At 33.6% G+C, this 24,103-nt stretch overlaps 1 protein-coding gene across 1 annotated transcript in view; it reads left to right on the forward strand.

The window, feature by feature from the left end:
• The window catches only part of CFAP299 (cilia and flagella associated protein 299), a 520,438-nt gene that overhangs the window by 166,406 nt on the left and 329,929 nt on the right, over positions 1 to 24,103 (forward strand). The window contains exon 3 of the mRNA XM_054687872.1: positions 8,896 to 8,986. Coding sequence (XP_054543847.1) covers positions 8,896 to 8,986 — 91 coding nt within the window. The remainder of the gene's footprint in view (positions 1 to 8,895; positions 8,987 to 24,103) is intronic.

The following is a 24,103-nucleotide window of genomic DNA, read 5'->3' on the forward strand; positions in this document are numbered from 1 at the left end:
ATTTTTTTTTAAGAATTTATTTATGCATACAAGAGCTGGGGTACAGGCCAGAGATGGGGGTAGGGTGGGGCGGATGTGAGAGCAGGGAACAGAACAGGCAGACTGATGAAGTACACTGTTGAGGGGAGCAGCGGGCAAGACAGGAGAGGTCTGCTGCGCCATGTGGGTTGCTGCCTGGCTGGCCGGGGATAGAACTCATACTGAAGAGGCTGTGGACTGCCTCATAGTGCGGTGCTTAACCCCACTATGGAGGCCCCAGGGAGGCCACCAGGGAGGCCCCAGACATTGCTTTTTAAAAAAAAAATATTTATTTATATATATTTTACATCATTGTTCCTTTTTAAACAATGGTTGGCTTTTTTCCCCTCAGGTGTTGTCCCCATAGAATTTCCTCTACCAATGCACCGGCGCACCATCACCACAGTCCCCTGTGCTCCTGTCTCCCTCCTCTGATTCCTCTCCCTCCCTCTTCCCTGCAGGATGTCTCTGGTTTATAATTGTCTGTTTGTTTTTGTTTTGTTTTGTATTGTTATTATTTTTTCCCCTTGAAGTCTTATTTGGTACTCCTATATTCCTGCTATATAAGTGAAACCATCCAATATTTTTCTTTTTCCTTCTGACTTATTTCACTGAGCATAATTCCTTCTAGCTTCATCCATGTTGCTGTGAATGGCATTAGTTTATCTTTTTTGATTGCTGAATAGTATTCCATTGTGTATATATATGACATCTTTTTGATCCAGTCATCTATTTTTGGGCTAGGTGGTGAGTTACAGGGATTAGCTTTGTTATAATTTATTAACTACATTTAAGTATTATACTGTCTTTATTTTTTTTTTAAGATTTAATTATTTATTTATACAAGCACTGGGTACAGTCAGAGGCCGGGAGGGTGAGAGAATTCACTAGAGCCAGAGCAGAGAGTAGAAGAGGCAGAGTGACAAAGTATATTGCTGAGGGGAGCAGCGGGCTGCAGGAGAGATCTGTGCGCCATGTGGGACCTTCGCCCAGATGCCGGGGAGTGAACCCGTGCTGCAGAGGCTGCGGGCACCTTCACAACCCAGCTCTCAACTGCTGCGCCACCGGGGAGACCATATATTGTCTTTAAATATGCTTATTACCTTTCACAAATATCAAGGTCAAAATAATCTTATTTTCATATAAATTCATATTCAAGATCAGAAACAGGAAGATTTTCTCCATTCTATTTGAGTCAAATGCCCATGATCTATGTCATTTGCATCCTTTTGGCCTAAAGTCCTCTGGCCTAAAATCTTTGCATCTTGCTAAAGAGAGCTGAAAAGGAACAAATTATGACTTCATAATTTAATCTAGCATATTTGATGAAGTGAAATCTTGTTACTTTATCCCATAAGATAAAATAAAACTTGACCCTGGCTGATTTTTGGTGGTGGGTGTGGTGTGGTAACACCAGTCTGAAGAAGCTTATTGTTTACCTCTGACTCAAAAGTAGTGCTGTAAACCAGTATTGCCTCAGCAAAACTAAATTACTTAATTAATTAATTGATTAAACCAGTTCATCAATATCTAAAAAGAAAAAGACAACTTCTAATAATAGTTCCCAGTTCTACAGAAGTGGTGATGTGCCAAGCAAGTCAGTAAACCGAGAAAATAAAACAAGAGAAAAATGAGTTTAAAGTGAGAAGGAATGAACTGTGGGCCTAAATAACTGTGTTGAAGTGTATGTTAAAAGAGTAACCTCAGGGGCCTCCCACCTATGTTAAAAAAGTAACCCCAGGGGCCTCCCTAGTGGTGCAAGGGGTTAAGTCACAGCACTATGAAGCTGTCTGCAGCACAAGTTTGATCCCTGGCCAGGGAGCTACCCACATGGTGCAGCAGACCTCTCCTGACTCACCCATTGCTCCCCTCAGCAGTGTATTTCAGTAGATCTGCCTATTCTGCTCCCCACTGAGCCTGTGGTCAATCCTCTCAACCCCCACACCTGTGGCCTGTTCCCCAGTTCTTGCATGCATAAATAAATAAATCATTTTTTTTAAAAGAGTAACCCCAGATGTGATGCTGTTTGGAGACAGGACTTTGAAAGGTAATTAGATTTGCATGAAATTATGAGGGTGTGGGGCTCTCATGATTGGATGAATGTCTTTATAAGAGGAGACATTGGGGAGCTTGCTGTTGCTCTTTCTACCTCATGCAGACATAGTGGGAAGGCAGCCGTCATCTCCAAGCCTGAAAGAGAATGATCACCAAACCAGACTGTACTGGTACCCTCACTTCAGACTTCTAATCTCCAGAGTTGTGAAAAAAGTCATTTACTTTGTATAGGCCATCCACTCAAAGTTCTGTCAGTAAACTTATGGGAGATAAATCTATTTCTGAAAACTGCTTTTTCATAGATAAGTATTTCTTTATTTCAAATAAATGCTATTGATTTGCCATCCACTAACGTAACTATATAATTGTAGTCGTACAATCTCACACCTCAACTTGTTCACAGGCTTCATTCACCCCTCCACCAGTGCTTCGGCACCCACACACTGGTACATCACCACCAAACTCCATTCCCTCTCCAAAAAGTGTTTTGTTAAATAATATTGTAGTGTTTTAACAGCACATTTTTATTCACCCACAATTTTTTACTTTAGTCTCCATTAATTTTTTTCCAAATTGGATATACAAAAACATAATTGTAAAACAGAATTAGGGAGAATTTGAACTGCATATTTTGATCAAATAAGTGCTAATAAGTTGAATGTAAATTATAGAAATATAAAATGTAGACTATTTCAGAGTTCACTGGTTTTTGAAGAAAATTAAAATTACCTCTGAACAGAATGGTTGGTCAGAATTCCAGTCTTGACTGGTATAATGATTATCACTGATTAGTTTTCCATAGAGGTCTCAAGACCAGAATCTGATCCCCCAGGGGCACTTCCAAATGAAGGTTTCATGTTTCACCTCCCTCCTCCACTACTAATTTAGGTTTCTTTCCCTGTGAATTTCTCATTACTTTTATATGTGAAAATATATAAATATTATGTAAATATTATATTTTATAAATATATGTGAAATATTATTGGGAATAATAATATAAAAAGAACAAAACCTTGGAATCAGTGATATCTAGTTTAAAAAATGAGTTCTAGCTGATTATAATCAAGTTACTCTAAAGTGGACATAAACATATCCTCTTTTAAGACTTCATTTGAGGATAATTGTGTTTGCAAAATACCTAGCAAAAAAATAATATAAAGACTTTCCATTCAGTAAAAAGTATTGCTATTAAAATAAGTATAATCTCAGATGTGATATAACAATTATTCAGTAACTGTTGGAATACATCTTACAGATTAATCAAACCTTGCTTATTAGAATACTCCCAATTACACATTTAAAATTCCAGGTGATTAATAAGTCGTAAATGTTTACTAAAGACTAATCTTTTAAATAGGTAAATGCTTAAGAAAATAAGTTTCTATTTTAGCAGTTTTCCAATGGTTTCTAGGGTCCATACATTGTCACATCACTTCTGTTATTTATTTTCTTAAGTGTTAATTCTAGTAATATGAATATGTACAGTATATGAACAACATAATTAAATCATAAACCTATAGTCTAATTTTGAGGATTAAGAATATATTTTGAGTCATTCATGTAGAATTATATAAATATTTTAGTTAATGATTAAGCATGGTTGGTAAAAAAGAACTCATCCATATAACTTTCACCCCATTCTGAAAGTGTAGTGCAGTGTAAACAATAAAGATGGAGTATTTGCCTTTATAAAACTTACAACGTATGATTTTGTAATAGACCTATTTCACTTCTTGAGGAAATAACTCCTTTTGTAATATTTATTTAAGCAAGGTTTCCCAGGTCACTGACTGTTAAATAAACCTAGTTAAGTAAGAGTAATGTATGTTAAAGTTTTAAGAATTCCTTACAACACTGTGCATTAACTTTCTTTTCCAATATTTCTCCTTTTGAAATATTTCAGTTTCTCAAATATAACATCAAGTGACAATTGATAATTTATTGCTGAAAATAGCCTAGGGATTATAGATTTTATTTCTGTTACCTATTTATAAAACAACTTTCTTAAAGATTTATTTATTTATGCATACAAGAACTGGGGCACAGGTCAGAGGTATGGGGGGTTGAGAGGACTCACCAGAGACAGAGTGGAGACCAGAACAGGCAGATTGACTGAAATGCACTGCTGAGGGGAGCAGTAGGCAAGCCAGGAGAGGTCTGCTGTGCCACATGGATCTCCTCCCTGACGGGGATTGAATGCAAGCTGCCTGTAGTATTCCATTATGTGTATATAACATATCTTGATCCATTTATCTGTTTTGGAGCAGTTAGGTGTTCCTGTATATATCTTGTTTATTGTAAATAGTGCTGCACTAAACATAGGACTGCAAGATTCCAATTAATGTTTTTGTGTTTTGGGGGTAGATTCCACCTGTGAGGATGTCCCATATTACAAAAACCAGAAACAATAAATGTTTCAGAGGATGTGTAGAGAAGGGAACCCTATAGTTTTGAGATTTCTAAGAAAAATAAAAATAGAAATTCCATATGATCCATTTATCCCACTTCTGTTTATTTACTCTCTCCCCACAAAATAAAATAACTAAAGTAATTCGAAGAGATGTATATACCACCCGTTTTTATTGCAGCTTCATGTACAACAGCCAAGAGCTCAAAATAAAATCAGTACCCTTTGACAGATGAATGAATAAAGAAAATATGGCATTAATATACAAGGGAATACTTCTCAGCTATAAAATGATAAAATCCAGCTATTTGCTATAACGTGGCTGGCCCTAGAGTGTTTTTATGTTTTGTGAAAAAAGTCAGGTGGAGAAAGCTATATGATTTCACTCATATGTGGCATATGGAGACCACAGCACATCCTAGGATTTGTAGTCCAACAGAAACGGGTAGGGTAAATTTTAAGTGAACTTTGTTTAAAGTGATAATAACATCAGAGGGTGGAGTGGCTTCTGGGCAAAGCCCCCTACATTTTTGATTTGGGCACACACCAGCAAGTGGGCTCCTGAGACCCAGCATTGTACTAGGTAAGGATGTGGGTGAGTTGGCACCGAGAATGGAGGGTGCATTGTTGGAGAGCTGCCAGGGTAAAAGTATAGAGTGAGGACTATTGCTTTGGACCTCTTAATGTAGACCAGCTAGAACCTGATTTGTCAGGGAGAAACAGGTAATAGGACCTGCTTATCCTTTTAGATTTTGTTACTAGAAGCCCAAGCCGACCTATCCCAAACACCTACCACTGCCAGCCCAGGGCTAAAACCAAAACAAAGACTTGAACAAATTAGAACTCAAGTACCTACCAATAACAGGAACAAACATCCCAGGACTAGGCTTTGTGGTGCTAAAGAGAACAAGTACTGATCTGTAACCTCATAGCAACTATAATCCACGTCCATTGCTACACCTAGTGCTTAAAAATAGCCTGTAATGGAAATGAACAGAAGACCTGGTAAGAGACTCTAAAACTAATAGGTGGATATAGAAGGAGGGCTGGGGCTACCCACCACAAAACTCTGACACAGCACAGTGGGAAGTTCGAATTCTGTCTATTAGATGTAAACTTTTGTGCTCTACACTAGTCCTCTTTTATAAAATCTGCTACACTTAGTTCTCAAATTACTTCAACATATATAATGAAACTAGTCTGAAAATCTATCCCTATTACAACACATAAAAATTATTAAAAAAAAGAAAAAGGAAGTACACACTACACAATGCCAGATCAAAAATTCCCTGAAAGAAACCCGACCCATTGGCGCTAAGGAGCAGGACAGAAAAATAGTCCAGAGTAATAACACAGTAATACCAGGAGACTCAAATATCTCTACACACAACAAAAAATCTACTAGATAAATAGTAAATAAGGAAACAGTAGTATTAAATCAGTAGTAAGAACCAGTAAATTTAACAGAGATCTATGGAACATTCTACCCCCAAATGATTGCATTTTTTTTCAAGTATACATGGAACACTAGTAAGAATAGAGCATATATTGGGCACAAGTCAATTGTTAAGATGGCAAATAAAAATTATAACTACTGCTTTTTCTGATCATAATGCCATATAAATTAAATATAAGAAAAAATAGGAAAAACTATGAATTCATGGAGACTAAAGAATATACAGCCTGATAGTAATTGAATAAAAGAATTGAAGCAGAAGTTTACTTTGAGATTAATTAAATTGATGATAAAACTACCAGAATCCATGAGATATAGCAAATATGCCCTTACAGGGCAAGATAATTTCAATACAGGCCCACATTATGAAGCAAGAAAAAAATCACAAATAAACAATCTAATAATACACCTAAAGCAACCTAAAACAAGGAGCAAACAAGACCCACAGTTAGTAGAAAAAACAAAATAATAAAAACTGAGTGAAAAGAAATGAAATAAATATTAAAGACTGTAAAAAATTGATGAAATTAAGAGCTGTTTTTTCAATAAGATAAACAAAATAAAGGTCCCTATAGTTAGACTAACAAAAAAAAAAGAGAAAATAGAGAAAACATTGATAAACAATCACAAATGAAAGAATAAATCACCATAGATAGCAAAAAAATACAAAGGACCATGAGAGATTACTATGAACAACTATATGCTAACAAATTTAATATTGAAGAAAAGGGTTAATTTCTACCTCAATATAGTCTACTATGTAACTCAGGAAGAATTAGATAAATTGAACAAACTGATCACCAGTGTGGAAATTGAAACTAATAAAAAATGTTCCAAAAACAAAACTCCAGAAACAGATGGCTTTACAAATAAATTTTATCAAACCTTTAAAAAATTCTTTAAAAAATGCTCAAATTATTTTAAAAAATACAAGAAGAAATGCTCCCCAACACACTTTGTGATGCCAACATTACCCTAATACTGAAACCAGACAAAAACAGCATGAGAAAAAATTAAGAAATAAAATAATTGTCTTTGATGAACACTTATGTAACTATCTTCAACAAAATAGTAGAAAATTGTATTCAACAGTTTGTTACAAGGACTCTGCGTCATCATCAAGTGGGATTTATGCCAGGGATGCAAGGATGGGTCAATATACTTAAATCAATTATGTAACACATCTTTTTGACCAAAGCAAATGTAAAAAAAAAAAAAAAAAGATATTGTCAATAGATGCAGAGAAAGCATTTAATAAGATTCAGCCCTCATTTACGATTAAAATTCTAAACAAGATGGGAGTAGAAGGAACTTACCTCAGTATAATGAAGCCTATATATAAAACATACTAACAGTCAATATAATACTTAGTGGTAAAAAATGAAGTTTTTCCCTTAAAATTAGGAATAAGATAAGGATGCCCATTGCCACCACTTATGTTAACTGCCTGGGTCTGTATGTAGGATCTGCTGCTCTTATTGTCTGTGTAGACTTAACTAAATATTTGCAATAATTTATCTATAAAAATATTAGCTTTATTACTATTAAAATTTATCCCTCCTTTATCCCTCCTTTCCTGCATTTATCCCTCCTTTCCTGCATTTACTTTCTGACTGCTTTTCAGTCACCCAAAGGCTCTTTGTAGTTTTATATTTAAATTATTTTATTCCTTTATAGTTACTGATAACTCTCTCCCTCTTCCACCCTACCCCCCAAACTGGCTAATGGCATCTCATCTTTTTGCATTTAGCTCAGTAATTACTTTTAAGCTTAAGATTCCTTATGATAAAGTGACTTTCCCTTTAATAGGTAGGGTAGTTATGAATTCTATTAGAACTATAACATGGAATGACTTTCTAATATTTATGTATCTGTTTACTACTGTGAAACCACAGGCAACTTGAGAGCTGGAGTTTTATCTTGTTTGTATTTGTGCTGGAATAGTTTCTGCTACATAGTGCAAATATAATAAAAATGTGCATTGAATATGTAGGAAATGACTATATGAAAAAACGGTTATTGTCTTACAAATCAGACTTTAACTCACTTTTCATTATGTGGTTCAATATTGTTTAATTGAGATCTTTGTGATAAATTGTCTTTAAATTTACCTCCAGAAAAAGTAATTTGTCTTGAATTCTTTTTTAAATATTTTTTTTAATTTTAATTTTTGCATTATAATTCACATCTAACATTGTAAGTTTCAAGTTTATCATAATAAGGCAATGCATGTATATATTCCAAATGACCACCACAAAAAAGTCTAGTTAATATCCATTACCACATATGGTTATAGGTTATTTTTCTTGTGATGAAAACTTTTAAGATATACTCTCTTTGTAACCTTTGAATATACAGTACAGTATTATTAACTGCAGATACCATGCTGTACATTATGTCCCCAGAGCTTATTTTGTAACCCCTTTTAAATTTTTAGTCCTTACATCTGACAAAAATGATTTCATCTAGTTACCTTTCTTTTCTAGATTAGCTCATTCATCAAACTAAAGTTAATTTACTATTCTAGTAGCTGAATCGAGTTAGAGTTCTAGTATTTTAATTTTCATATATTAAATAAATTATATTTCAATTATAGACAATTTAAAATTGTGGGTAATGAGTGTATATTTATATTGAATTTTTATGGTGTAATAAAGTGAAGAAATGGTCATGAATGAGATTTACTGTATCTGGCATGAGTATTGATATGATCATGTATGTTATTTATATATTTGGTTCTAATTATTCATAAACATTCATTAATTGAAATCAAATTGGGGAGTAGAAATAGTAGGTTGTTATAATTGTGTGTAGTTTATAGTGATCATATGTAGTATGTGTGGATGGTTTTTGTGTTATAAGGAAATTATTTCTGGGAATAATGAAATATGGCTGTTAGATTTTGAGTTTTTAATATATATATTTTAATGTATTATAACTGAAGACCTTATTTTTATAGAACATTAACAAGTACTGGTAAAGATCTGCAAGATAATTTTCTGAAGGCTCTGGAAGTGAGAGAAGAAGACAACCGTAATGGAAAATTGAGTGTGAGTACATTTTATCTAACAACTAAAAATATATAAATAATAATGTTTGAAATGCCATCCATGAGGGATTTATTCTAGCTCTTATTTATATGTATATTAAATATAAGACTATATGAATATTATAAGAATAAGAATTCCTATTCTTATTACGAGGCTATATGTGGAAAATTTTTATTCCCATTCCATCTCTAGAAGCTAAATGATAAAAAATAGGATTTTCACACCTTTTATTGAGAATATGACTATATTTGGCCCACTGGTTGTTACTTATGACTTTGTATTAGTGCATTATTGAAAGCTTCTGTATTAGTGCATTATGGAAAGTTTGACCACCTACTATGTGCCTACTTGATTTCATGTTAACTTTTGAAGATATTCCTATAGTTGTTCTTTGGTTCTACCTTGGGAGATGGAATATAAAGTACAAAATAGAGAGCCATGATTTTGACTCACTCAAGGAGCACGTGCTCTTTATTAAATTCTGTGCTAGATCAAATATGTAAAGTTGTTAATATTATTTTGGCTAAATATTGACTTTGACCTTTTGTTAATGTAATATTACTAATAATAGTCTCCTATAAATCTTAAAATGTTTCAAATCAAGAATTAAAAAAGGTAAAAACTAACAGGAAAAATAATGAGAGAAATAACCAGATTTAGTGTGCTGAAAAATTTGAAACAGGAGACTAATGTGTATTAAGTGGTCTGTTTTACTGAAGTCCTCTCTCAATAAAAAAAAAAAAACCCAAACCAACAAAAATGAAACAGTTGGGATTTTCCTCACTATCAGGCCTTCGCAATTTCACACTGAAGACAAAATCTTCAAAGTCCCTCAGAGACAGAGAAAAAAAAACCATATCTTGGTCATATAGTTTGAGTAGATTTAACTTGGACTTGAAGTCAGAGAAGGTTTCTTGGAACTGTCTGGGTGAAACTTAGAAGAGAGAAGATTGGAATTGGGGCAGAGAGTAGACTCTGGAGAAGACCTTGTGAACACAAACAGAAAAGTCTCTAAATCATCTGATTCTTAATAGTAAAAATTAGAAAGGTGGGGGGCAAAGGCGGAAAGATGTGGTTCACAGTTCCTTATCCATGACCAGGACTTTCAAGAAGGAGCAAATGATTATCAGTCTTTAAGCAAGATATAGACTGAAAAAGTATTCATTGTGTTTGGCAACAGTTTTATTTTTGAAAAAATATTTACCCTAGTGGAGGATTATGCGTGCTTTGGTGGTGCGAGAGCTACAGTGACCACACGTGAGGGAAGAAATCCATACTATCAAAAAGTTAACAATAAGTACAATAGGGAAATTGTACTTGATTTAAAAAAATAAAGTAATTAAAAAATTGCCAAGAAAAAATTCCATCGATAATGGGGGTGGAAGTCAACTTTCATAGCATTAAAATATTGTTCATACCGATAGTGTATCAGACTTCCTTTTTTCTCCACATCCTCACTAACTCTTGTTGCTTCTGGTCTTTTTATTATGACTGTTGTTAAGGGAGTGTGATGATTTGCTTTGCATTTAAGGGTTTATAGTATATAGACTCAGAAAAGAAATTACAAAACAAAAGTAGATCAAATAATCGCAACTCTAATAGGTGCTATCTGTTGCTACCTTTTATAAGAAAGTGACTTTGAGGCAATAACATCAGAACTTCAAGAAATAGCAGTGGAATTTTGGGGGAGAGACACCATAAACAATTGAATTTTTCACAGGGAAAGACATATTAAGAATAAGGAACCTCAAATGAAAACTCATAACAACTATCATAACATATTCAAGAGATGGTAAGAAGACCAGAGTGGTTAAAATATGGATATTGAAGGAGAGTTTAGGGATAGACAAGATCAGAGGGGAAGTCAGCAGCCAGACTATTATCTGTCTATTCATACAGATTGTAAGATTTTTTTTTATTTTGTTCTCTAATTTTTATTTTATATTATTCTATCATTGGAAGAGAAAGTTGATGATTTTAAGCAGAGACATGACCTGATCTGGTTTACACTTTGGAATTATTGATATCACTGCTGCTGTGTAAGGTGGGAGATGTGGGAAGGAGGGTTAGAGCAGAGACAAATAGAAAAGGCAACATGCAAAAGATGAAATTTTTACAGTAGAATGGTAGTAGTTGATATAGAGGAAAGTTACTGAATTGTGACTGTTTTGGAGGCTGATGGATTGGGTCTGGAATATTAAAGATGTGGAAATCAGGACTGCTTCTCGGTTTTTGTCTCGAAACAAATAGATTGATGATGGTGCCATTTAATGTGATAAGGAAACACTTGAGGAATGCTTATTTTAGGAATCAATAATGAAATAGTTCTTACCTTAGTAGAGAAATTATTTGGTCATTTACATATATTGATTTGTAATTTAAGTTTAAAGTTGGCTAAAATATAAATCTGAAAGTTACCAATATCCAAATCGTATGTAAAGTCATAGACTTACAAAATGGACTAGACAGAGCATATAAGTAAGAAGAATGAATTTTTTGACATAGCCTTAAGACACTGCAGCACTTAGAGACCTGGAATGTGTGAAAGAATCTGCTAATGATTTTGAAAATTACAAATAAGAAAGAAATCAGGTGAGAGCAGTGCTATAAAAGTGAAAGAAAAAAATTGAAGAAAATGATTCTTATGTCATATGCTACAGAAAGCTTAAATAAGAAGATATAGTAATTATCCATGACTATTACAGCAAATAACTACAAACTGGGTGGCATGAAACAACAGAAAGGAATACTTACTGGAGAAGGATCCTTAAAGGTAAGACAGGATTCTGAGCACCAGGAAAGGGTTTGCCTTAGAAGGGGCAAAAATTACTATTAAAGATACAACAAGAAAGTCTGTAGGGGTCCATGCATACATCTGCCAAGTCAGTTGATGAGTTTGGCTTGGCAAAGATAAGATGGGTCTGCTGTGAATGTATTTTCTTGCATTGTTGCTTCAAATGATCTTTAGTTATAGCATTGTGATTTTTTTTTTACCTATAAAAGGCTCAAAACTTACCTTTTATTGTTTATGATAAATAGTTAACACTTAATGCTGGCTAAATGGTCACTGATTTGGAAACTAGACTCTTGTCAGTATGATAGCTTTGTAACCTCAGCGATAACATAGGAACATTTGTTGGGATCTTTGAATTTGTGGTATTGTTATATCAACAGAATATAGCATTATATCAAGGGTGACATTTAAGGATTAATTTCCAATTTTCTTGTCTTGTGTTACAGCAAATTCCAAATGGATTTACAGCAAATTACACCAGAATACAATATATTTTAGAAAGATTTAATTATTAGTATCATGCTTATTTAAAAGCCATTTACTAAATGAATAGATTTTTTTTAAAAAGTAGTCCTATAAAATATATAATATTCATAAGATTTGAATCCATACTAATTTGCTGTCAGCAAAAATTATATGTGAATTTTAGGTCTGAACTTTAGAAGGGGATGGCTATTTCCTGTGTGTTACAATTTCTCTATATAATGTGAGTGCAAAGTAAATGGAGAACTTCATCCAGAGGCACATTGGTTTTCTCTCTGTTTCATCTTATTGAGAGTCAATATTAGAAAAATTTCAATACAGTTTTAGAACTGACATAGCTAACATGCATAGCTTAATAAGGCTTGAGGGACTCATTCCATAGCAACATTCCTGGGTAATTTTCTTTAAATGAAGCTAAGAAATTAGAATGGAGATTAGATTTACTTTCCCACACTCATAGATTTTATTTTAAAGTTTCAAATGTTATGTAGTGTAATTGTTTATTACTCTCGTTTTCCTTTTTCTCCCTCTGGTCACCTAATTGCAAAATTCATCTATTAGTTCTCTCCATTAAGACTTGATTTTATTCTTCTCTAGAGCATATCACTTTGGAAAACAGATTTCTATATTCATGGGCCCCCACCCAAATACTATAAAGGCTCAAGTTACAGGATTACTTGCTTAGTATATGTATCCTTACCACTCCCACAAGCCTACTGCTCACACGCGCAGTCCCAGTGCTATGTGCTGGGAGGGAGGGATGTTAAATGAAAATTAAAAGTTCATGTACCTAGTACTCAAAGAATAAAAATTCTTGAAAATGTACCTCCTTTAAAGCTTTCAGTGGTTCAGTGGGTCAGATGCTGTTGACAGATATTATTTAGATTTATATATTTTTTAAATTTCATATTAAGCTAAAAGTAATCTGATATAATTCAAGAATCAAATATTATTTTATGAATGCCTCTGAATTTCATATATAAGGTAGAGTACATATATCTATATGTTTATATATACATGCACATAAATATGCACATTTTATTTTTTATTTTTTTAAAAGATTTATTTATTTATGCATACAAGAAACTGGGATACAGGTCAGAGGTGGGGGGGTGGTGAGAGGATTCGCCAGAGACAGAGTCAGGAACAGAATAGGCAGATTGACTGAAATACACTGCTGAGGGTAGCAGCAGGCGAGACAGGAGAGGTCCTGCTACGTCATGTGGGTTGCTTCCTGCCTGGGGATTGAACTCATGCTGCAGTGGCTAAGGATTGCTTCATAGGGTGTGTCTCAACCCCTTGTGCTACCAGGGAGGCCCCACACATTTTTATTTATATCTTTTCCACAGTACTCTTGTATTAAATTACTGTGACATTCTGTGCATTTAGCCTAGACAAAACATTGAGTAAATGTGTGCAATTAGGTTACAAAAAATGTTTGAAGGGTATTTTTTTTATTAATTATTCAGTACTTCATATGACAAGTACATTTTTCCAATGATATACCTATTTAATTTTATTTTAAATGTGAGCCATTAATTTATGAAAACACTTCTACTTCATAATATATGTATTTTATATTTAAAAATTCCTTAAAGACAAAAATAATTACCCTGTTAATTAATTATTTTTTTAAAGATTTATTTATTTATGCATACAAGAGCTTGGGGTACAGCCCGGAGATGCAGGAGTGAGAAGATTCACCAGAGACAGAGTGGGGAGCAGAACAGGCAGATCTACTGAAATATACTGCTTTCAGAAACAGCAGGAAAGACAGGAGAGGTCTGCTGTACCATGCAGGTTAACTCCCTGGCCAGGAATCCAACTCAGGTGACAGTGGCTGGTGATCACTTGATAGAACTGAGACTCTAACCACTGTGTCACCTAAAAGAATTTAGATAAATGATTAATCAGAAAAGCATGAAGGAGTACACTTGCAGCAGGATGTGGGGTTAAGTTTGTGTCTGTAGACCTGGGAGGTGAGATAGGAGATAGGGAGGTCAACTAATAGGCCTGGTAACATTTCAGACAATAGATAATCAAAGGCTGGAATAAAGAAATGGCAGAATGAACCATGGGAAAAGAGTGATTTGAGTAATTTAGGAGAAATAATTGTTGAATAATATTCATATATTTCTATTTGGGAGGCTCAATGGACAAGTAATGATAAAATTACTAACGGGAAGAGAAGTATGATCCTGACAGGAGAGGATTTACTGTAGTTCAGTGGTTAAGAACATATCATAAGCTAGAGGTAGATAGTAAGTAGATTCAAGTTCCAGATTTACTTCTTATTCAGTATTATAGATTACACAATAATTATATTGAATTTTCTAAACCACAATGACCTACTCTGTAATGTAGGAACTAAAAGTGTATCCTCATTGTAACAATGATTATTGTAAAGAAAATGTGAATTTGGCACATGGCCTGATACCGGACAAGTCTTAATAAATAATATTATTTCTGCTGAAATAGAATAATAACAATCCTAGATCTATTATTGTAAACAGAATAGGAAGTGTAGAAATTATGTAATACTGTTTTGATAGTTTTTAAGGGATACATTGAACAGTTTTGAGTCTTTCTTTAGGAAAAAAATGGTTGAAAGAGCTTCTTAAGACAATCAGATACTTAATTTTTATTAGGCATCTAAAGGTTATTGCCTATTGATGAGATATTGTAGCAATCAGAATATTAAAAAAGTCATTATGAATTTATTTTTTATGTTCTAGAGAACCACATTCTATTTCATTAATTTTCTATTCTTTCCAAACCACTTTGGTATTTGCCATGAGGAAAAATGAGTAAGATATGGATTCTCCTCCCTACAGTGTGTATAAATTTATAAGATTATATAACTTTTTATTTTTTATTTATTTATTTTTAAAATTTATTTATTTATTATTTATACAAGCACGGGGTACAGTCAGAAGCGTGGGAGGGTGAGAGAATTCACCAGAGACAGAGCGGGGGGCAGAGCAGGCAGAAGGATCGAAGTACACTGCTGAGGGGAGCAGTGGGCGGCAGGAGAGGTCTGCGCGCCATGTGGGACCCTCCTCCAGTGGCCAGGGAGCAGCCGGGGATCGAACCAGCACTGCAGAGGCTGCGGGCAGCTTCACAACCCAGCGCTCAACCGCTGCGCCACCGGGGAGGCCCAGATTATATAACTTTTTAAAGAAGCTAAATTGTCTGGGTGTGGGTAGGGTAAAGGTGAAGTGGGGGCAGGTTTTTTTTTTTTTTGTTCTTTTTTTTAGATTGTTGTAAAATAAGGATTCTGGGCTTTTTAAATGGGGAAAACAAAATGTTCCCTTCCTAATCAGATACTCATGTGGATTGTAATGAGAAGTTACATGCTATTCCAGGCTGGGAAAGTGGAACCTGTTGACACTTATTTTCCCTCTGAATGGTGACTATATAAACAGTTATATGGCTGATTGATTTGGGCTTTGAAATATGTATTATTGAAACTGATGTAAAAGCACTGCTTACAACTTTTCCTTCAGAGTCATTCAAAGAAATCACTGTACATGGGTCAGGGAAACCTATGAATTAGGCAGTTTCTAATATACCCATTTCCTGTGTTGAAATCTCTACGAAACATAAGATTGCGTTGTATATGACCAGTAACATTGTGCTGACATGATCTTTTCCCTCCTTGTTATTTTCCAAATTCTATAAAACGTTCCCTTTCAAGAAAATGAAAGTGTTATATGGATGTTTATTTCTTTTTTAATTGAATACATGCTTGTCCACTAATAAACCCTTGTGGAAGTTTTATGACTCATACAATCTTACCTTCATTTTAAACAAATTACATCAATATTTGGAAAGTAAAATTTACATCAACTTCCATTTTACTGCAAAAAGTATAGTTGAATAGATCTTTAATTTTTTATTTAATGGAGAAAAATATGATATAGAGGCAGTGAGAAATTCTGGAAAAGGTAAAGTTTATAGAACAATATTAACCTGTTTGGTTATTGGATTTCCCACTTAACACAAACTAAATGAAAGTTCATTAACTCTACAGAACTTGAGTTTCCTCATCCACAATATGCTAATTACATCAGGAAGACATAACATGAATCAATATATATGCACTAAAATGGAACATCAAAATATGTAAAGCAACTATTGATATTAACAAATCAAAGACATTGACAGCAACATGATAATAATAGCAGAATTCAGCACTCCACTTATATCAACAGACAAATCAAGCAGCTAGAAAACCAACAAAACAATTGCCATAAATAAAGAATAAGACCAGATGGACTTAACAGACATCTATAGGGCAGTCCACCACCCCCACCCCATAACCCTACCCCCACCCCACACCCCCCAAAAAAAGCTGAGCAAGCATTTTTCTCAGGTCACATAGATCATTCTTTTTTTTTTTTTGATGAAACATAACATGGTTTATTAGCTATTTTGCAGCTAGAGAAAACAGTATCTTGACAAAAGTTTTGTTCACTTCTTTTATAATTTTTCATTTCTTATATTTTTTTATTAATAAATTTTATTTTTATGTTCCCCATACAATTGCAACCCCCTTATTTTGACCCCAATTCCTCCCCTCCCCACCCCCCACCCCCCATAGGGTGTCTCTGGTTCATAGTTTTTTGTTGATTTTGATTTTCACTTTCTTATAGTTAGTCATTTTCCTGGTCCCTTATTTAACTTTTCTAGATTCCTGCTATGAGTGAGACCATCCGGTATTTTTCTTTTTCTTTCTGGCTTATTTAGCTGAGCACGATCCCTTCCAGTGCCATTCACATGGATCATTCTTGAGGATAGACTGCATGTTGGGTCACAAAACAATTTTCAATATATTAATGAAGATTGAAATCACATCAGGTATCTTCTGTGATCAGAGTGGCATCAAGCTAGAAATCAACTACAAAAGAAAGAAGACTAGAAAATGTAGAGACTAAACAGTCTATTGTAGAATGATTATTAGATTAATTAGGAAATAAAAGCAGAACTTTAAAAATACCTGAAGGGCCTCCCTGGTGGCGCAGGTGGTTGAGCGCTGCACTGTGAAGCTGTCTGCAGCCTCCGCAGCGCGGGTTCAATCCCGGCTGACTGGGGAGAATCCCACATGGCTCGGCAGACCTCTCCTGTCTTGCCCACTCCTCCCCTCAACTGTGTATTTCATTGGTCTGCCTGTTCTGCTCCCCGCTCTGTCTCTGGTGAATCCTCTCACCCTCCCGCACATCTGGCATGTACCCCAGTTCTTGTATAAATAAATACATCTTAAAAAAATAAAAACAAAAATACCCGAGACAAGCAAAAATGAAGACATGATATCAGAACCTATAGGATTAACATAAGTAGTACTGTGAGGGCAATATATGGTAATACAAGCCTGTATCAAGAAACAAGAAAGATCTCAAATAATAATCCAAGTGTATACCTTATGGTACTAGTAACATAAGAACAACTTAACAGCAAATCCAGGAGAAGGAAATAATAAAAATTAAGGTAGGAATTAAAATGTAGTAAGTAAAAAGTACAAAATATCAATTCAAAACAAAACTTGGTTCTTTGAAAAGATAAACAAGATAAATCAACCTATAGCTAGACTCACAACAAAAAGGAGAAAAAACTCTAATAAATAGAATCAGAAACAAAAGAAGTTAAAACAGAACATCTCAGAAATATAGAGGATTATGGAAATACCACTGACTATGTTTAGACAATTTATTGGATACCTTCAAACATGGGCTGAGTTTTAGACACATACAACCTGAGAAGACCATATCAGGAAGAAACAGAAAATCTGAACAAACCAATTAAAGGAAGAAAATTGGAAAAAATAATAATCTTCCAAAAAACAAAAGGCAGGACTGGATGGTTTCACTAGTGAGTTATACCAGACCTTCAAGATGAATTCTAATTTTATCCTTCTCCAACTTCTCCAAAAAAATTGAAGAAGGAATGCTTCCAAATACAATTTATAAGGCAATATTACTCTGAACTAAAGGCAGACAAGGACATCACAGGAAAACAAACAAATAAAAAATCTACACCAATATCTCTGATGAACATAGATGCAAAAATTCTCAACAAAATCTTACCACATTTTATTCAGCAGTTCATTGAAAGGAACATACATCATGGCCAAGATGTATGTATACATCAGAACAAAACAAGGAATAATTTATGCAAGTATTTACTGGTGAATTTACTATGTTAAATAAATATGTGTTAATATACAGAATCACTTTTATAATGTGAATGATGCAAAATGAGCAATGGGAAATGAAAAATTTTTCATATGTAAAATATATTAGAAATGAATGAATTAATAGCTCTCATGTCAATTATTTCACTTTTTAAAATTAACAGGGGGTCTCACAAGGAAAATTATAATGAGAATTAACTATCAAGAAGTTGCTGGCTATACTATAATAAAAAAAGAACTGAACAACAGAGCAATAATAAGTTTATAACAATGATTGCTCTTTAAAATTTATGAGCATCATTGCACAATCTAATATGCAAAACATATGATACTGAATTTGGTAAAAAGTATACTACCTAAGAGTGCTAATTTTATGCTTGTGCTATTAGGAGAAAATTATGTTGCAAAGATTTTTGATTTTCCAAATGGATATAATTTAGTGCTTTAAAGGTTTGTATGTATGCTTTCAGCAATGTGATTCTCTTTGAATCACAAACAGAAATTTAGCAATCATGTTAATTTCTCTTTTCCTCCTTAGCTCAGAAGTGGTGAATTAATTAAGTGTTCTTGACAGCCAAGCATTTGAAGCAGTAGTCTGTCTATTTATAATGCTATAACTGAAAAGGAAGCAGCAGTTGAACCTCCCAATTCCTTTTCCTACTCATGAGTCTCAGGGGAAGGGTATATTTTACAGCTACGTCATCAGAGGCCTGTGTTCCTTTCAATGGGAAAAACAGTGCATACTTAACAGGTGCTCTTTGAACCAGTTCTTGTCTGACCTTTGCGGGTCTCTACATTTACTCATCCTGGGTAGAGAGGGTTAAGGGGAGGAACCATATCTGAACCAATGTCCTCTTTACATTCAAAATAACAGGAATACCAAACCAGAAGTGATTTGCATGGGGGCCAAATACATTTTTATCTTGCTTTAGTTCTTAAGAGATGGGGGTAGAGGCCCAAATGGATTGGTTTGTCATTCTTTTTTTTTTTTTTTTAAGAAATCTATACTCTTCATATTTGACCAATGTAGAGATTTACGGTGTTAACATTTATAATTATAAGTATGATATTTGCCCTTTATTGAATGCCTACTTTGTATTGGCACTTACAGTTTTTCAAATTTTTGGACAGTTATTCATAATATCCTCATATCATTTTAACATCCTTTCTCATTCTTGAAATTAGTCATTTGCCATTTCTTTTTGCCTGAGCTGTTTGAAAATTTTATTGGTTTTCTCACAGAACCAACTGTTGATTTCATTTATCTTTCTCTATTGGTTCTGTCATTATAATATTGATGTCTGCTCTTTAATATACCTTTATTTCTTACTTACTGTGGGTTTAATTTGCATTTCTTTTTCTAGTTTCTTAAGGTGAATATTTAGATCATTGATTTGAGACTTCCCTTCTTTACTAATAAAAGATGTTCCCCAATCCTATAGAAATTTGGATGTGTCCTTTATAGTTGACTGGATTTACAGTGGTTTTCACTGGTTTCACAGATTTTAGGCTATATAAGAAAGCTGCTAAATTGATAATTCTTGATGAGATAATGAAGGAAAACAACATTGCCACATGTGCTAAAAGATGACAGACTTAGGCAACATGTTCCAACATAACTCTGTATTTCAGAAGAACTAACCACTGCTGGGATGAACTTTGCAACTTAAATTTGAGGGAGAATTGAAAACTGATTCACAAAATTTAAGTACCACAATGTTAGCTTTCTAATTATATTAAAATTATTAGATTTTGCAGTTTATAATATGACTTTACCCCACTGCCATTTATAATGAGGAACTTCCCCGCAGTACACTTGAAGCACTTTTTAATGCTAAACCCTATTTTTTGTTTTTTTTTAATGTACTTTTTTGCACTAGTTTTTAAAATTTAGATTATATGTTCACCTATTTTAAGTATAACATTTAGTTTACTTATGATTGAATGATGTCATGCAATTTTCAATAATATTTTTCTTATGCACAGGTCATTTAGTAATCAAATTCTAATATTTTGCAATTGATGAATTAACAAATGCATTTTGTTGCTATTAATTTCTCTGTAAATATTGCATTAACTCTAACAGGTATTTTGATGGATCATGTTTGTTTTCATTTTTATGTAATTCATTTTTTTATTCAGTACAAATTATTTTCTGATCTCTTTTGATTGCTTTTTAACCCATGAGTTAGCTAAAAGTTACTTGGTTTTAAACATGGTATTTGGGTATTTTCTAGCTTCTAAAATTACCCCAATTTCTATGTATAATTTATTGATTTTCTTGCTCATTCCTCTTTTTGCTTTCCTTATGGACTTATTTGAGATTAACAGACTGAACATCACTGTTCTAACTAATGATGTTTCATACTAATATTGTGATCCTAGGTGATCTCTGAGAATAGTAGAGTTTTTTGTTTGTTTTATTTGTTTGCATTTGTTAATTTTCTCTTTATCATACATTACTTCTGTATATGTCTTCCAGGGTAAATTTTTTGTATGTTCTTGTGTCTATCATGTTTCAAGGTTTTCCCTAAATATCCAGTGACCCTGGGTAATACATTGATTTTTAAGAAAAAAGCAACACACATCTGAAGAGTTGTGAACATATACCTCTGAGTCACATACAGTGTTGTAAACCAATGTAACCTCAATAAAAATTAATACAAAAAAGGATAAAAGCAATACAAAAGCTGAGTGTGAGTTCTAATAGATTTTTGCATTAATCTACAGTAAGGGATTAGGCCGGGTAACTCTTAAGTATGAAGATTTTGCACTGTGGCACCAAGTGTCTGCTCTGAATCTCCCCTGAAACTTTGACTGATTTCTTTCGCTATTAATCTTCAATCCTTTGTCTGAATATTTGAGGGTCATGGGTGCCTGGCTATTGACAATTTTATTCATGCTGGTGGAGTGCATTTTTGTTAACTCTCTGTTTCTAACCCCACTTCTCAGTCCTTGACTCCTATGTAATTGGAATGTCTGAATTCTGAGCATCTCCAGGCTCAATTGATAAAATTGATTCTTTTTTGGATGTGATCCTCTTCCCTCCCACTGTCCTTCCTTTCTTCTCCTTTTTATTAATGATGGATATATTTTAATCCTCAACAATTGCAGAGTTTTATTTTTAAAGTATAATTATGCCATTGTATCCTTAATATCAAGAATCTAATATTTGTGGGTAATAATAGTTCAGGTGTGAGCTAGGTTACTTAGGTTCATGTAGCTACTATTCTTTGTAGGCTGTTTGTCTAAAATAAATTAAAAAACCTTTCAAGTAAATGCCAATACTGTCATTTGATTAAAAAATTCTAATGTCTTATAGGAGCATAATATCATTTTGTTCAGGTATAAAATATTCATTTATGAATGTAATTTTGGTAAAAGAGCTTTTCCCATATTTTAAAGTTTTCTAGTAGTACCAGGAAAAGTAATATCTGCACCAAATGATGTAAGAATTCTTTGGGCATTATGTTTGGGGTGGGGGAGGTGCTAGTACAACATTTTATATATTTTTTTTCTTTGTTATAGATCCTGTTTTATAGACCAGTACTAAGGTGCCTTTTTGATCTAATTTGTATTTTATTGAGCTGGGCAAAAGAGTAATAAAATGAAATGACATCTTAATTATTTGAGATCTAATATGCCAAAATGAATATAAAATTCATCACAGTGCTGTTGTTTTGGGGTCTGTAGACCTAAGAAGTAAGGTATCATTAAAAGGGTGCTGCATACCACTTTGGCATCTGTAATCAGGATGAAATATTTGTTAAATGATCTAGCAAAGCAATTATGCACGTATTTTCTTGTGTGTTTCCTGAAGTGATGGAGTTCTCCAAGATTCTTGGAGAAATATTTGGGGAGGAGGAACATCCAGTTCCAAAATACTTTCTCCTATGGGGGAAGTAGAGTTGGCAGGGCATGGAACAAATTGCACTCTTCTTTGTCCTCTGCTGAGGGCTCCCAGCACACGTGTCGGTCTTTGTCTGACTCATATGAATGAATCAAAATGGGGAAAATAAAGTATCTCATATTCTCTCATTATTTCCTTAGAGTAGGGGAGAGAAATAGGGTTTGTGGGGGAAGGGAGAGACAGGAGAGAAGGACAGGTACACTGGATACCAATTTCATCATGAGACATAATATCTAAGAAATGAAGCAAGCAGAGGGTATTTTGTTTAGTTCTTTTCCTAGCATAGGAATTTCTTTTTCAGCTTTCCTGACAGTTGGAATAGTTTAAATATTTTCTTCCATAGCTAGCCCATTTCAATGTAGGTTTTTTTTTTTTTTTTTAAATCGGTAACATTGGTTTACAACACTGTATACAATTTAGAGGTATAAGGTTCACAATTCTTCAGATGTATGTTATCACATTCACAGACACCATCAAGGCACTCATAGTCCTCCAATGTTAAGAAAAATCTACCGTCCTTTGCTCACCAGAACAATAGAAAACAATGCTGCTGCTAAATAGTGATGCTTAAAGATTGCTTTTTATTTTTTTAATTAACTAAGACTTTTTAAGTTAAATTTTCAAATTCTTCAATCACTATTTAAGCTTTCATTATTCTGATTAATTTGTTCTTTAATTTGCAATCTCCTTAAAATTTTTAAGTTGGAGTAGAGCTTACATATAAAAGTCAAAGGCACAAACATGCAAGCACATGAATTACCATACAATGAGCAAACCATTTGATCAATACCCAGAATAAGAAAGTGAACATTGCAGATATCAAATAGGCTCCTGCTATACCTGTCCACTATTCTATTCCCTCCAAATAGAGTGACTATTCTCATTTCTAATAAAGTTTTGCAATTTTTTAAAAAAAAGATGCATTGAAGAAACATTTCATTATAACACATATTCAGGCATGTATCTTATACATCAATTTCTGTTTATACTATATTAAGTACACCACTAAAGGTCTAATTTTATAGAAATAGAAACCTGTTGTCAGAATCTTACTCAGTATTTTGTTTGTGAGAGTTATCCATGTTGTGTATAGTTGTAGTATATACTGTTTTATTTCTGATTTTTATGACCTATTTTTTTGTTTGTTTTACAATTTATGGATAGTGGATTGTTTGCAGTTTTGGTCTGCTATGAACAATGACACTAAAAACATTCTTGCAGATGTCTTGTTCATATCTACAAGAATTTCCATTGGCTATAAAAGAGTAATTCTTAGGTCACAGGATATGTCTATGTTCAGCTTAAGCAATAATACCAAATACTTTCCAAAGTGATTGGGCCTATTTATGTTCCCAGTAACCATGTGTGAGAATCCATATATCCTCTCAGTATCATTAATATTTAGTATTTTAATAAAAAATAAAATGTTTTTATTGAGGTAACATTGGCTAACATGATTCATATGTATGGTATTACCCCTTTTAGATGTAGGTTTTTCTTTTTGATTTTCTGATGTATGTGATGTCATCTTAGTGATTTAAATTTATATTAATTGATTACTATAAGTAATTTCCACATATTTATTGGTCATTTTGATTTTTTTTAAATTATCTGATAAAGATTTTATTTTATTTTTTTTAAATAATAAATTTTATTTTTATATTCCCCATACAATTTCAACCCCCCCATTCTGACCCCAATCCATCCCCTCCCACCCCCCTATTTACTGAGAAGTATTGT

Source organism: Talpa occidentalis, unplaced genomic scaffold (genome assembly GCF_014898055.3).
Source record: "Talpa occidentalis isolate TD23 unplaced genomic scaffold, MPIMG_talOcc4v2.1 talOcc4.6, whole genome shotgun sequence".
In the NCBI taxonomy this organism is placed as follows: Eukaryota; Metazoa; Chordata; class Mammalia; order Eulipotyphla; family Talpidae; genus Talpa; species Talpa occidentalis.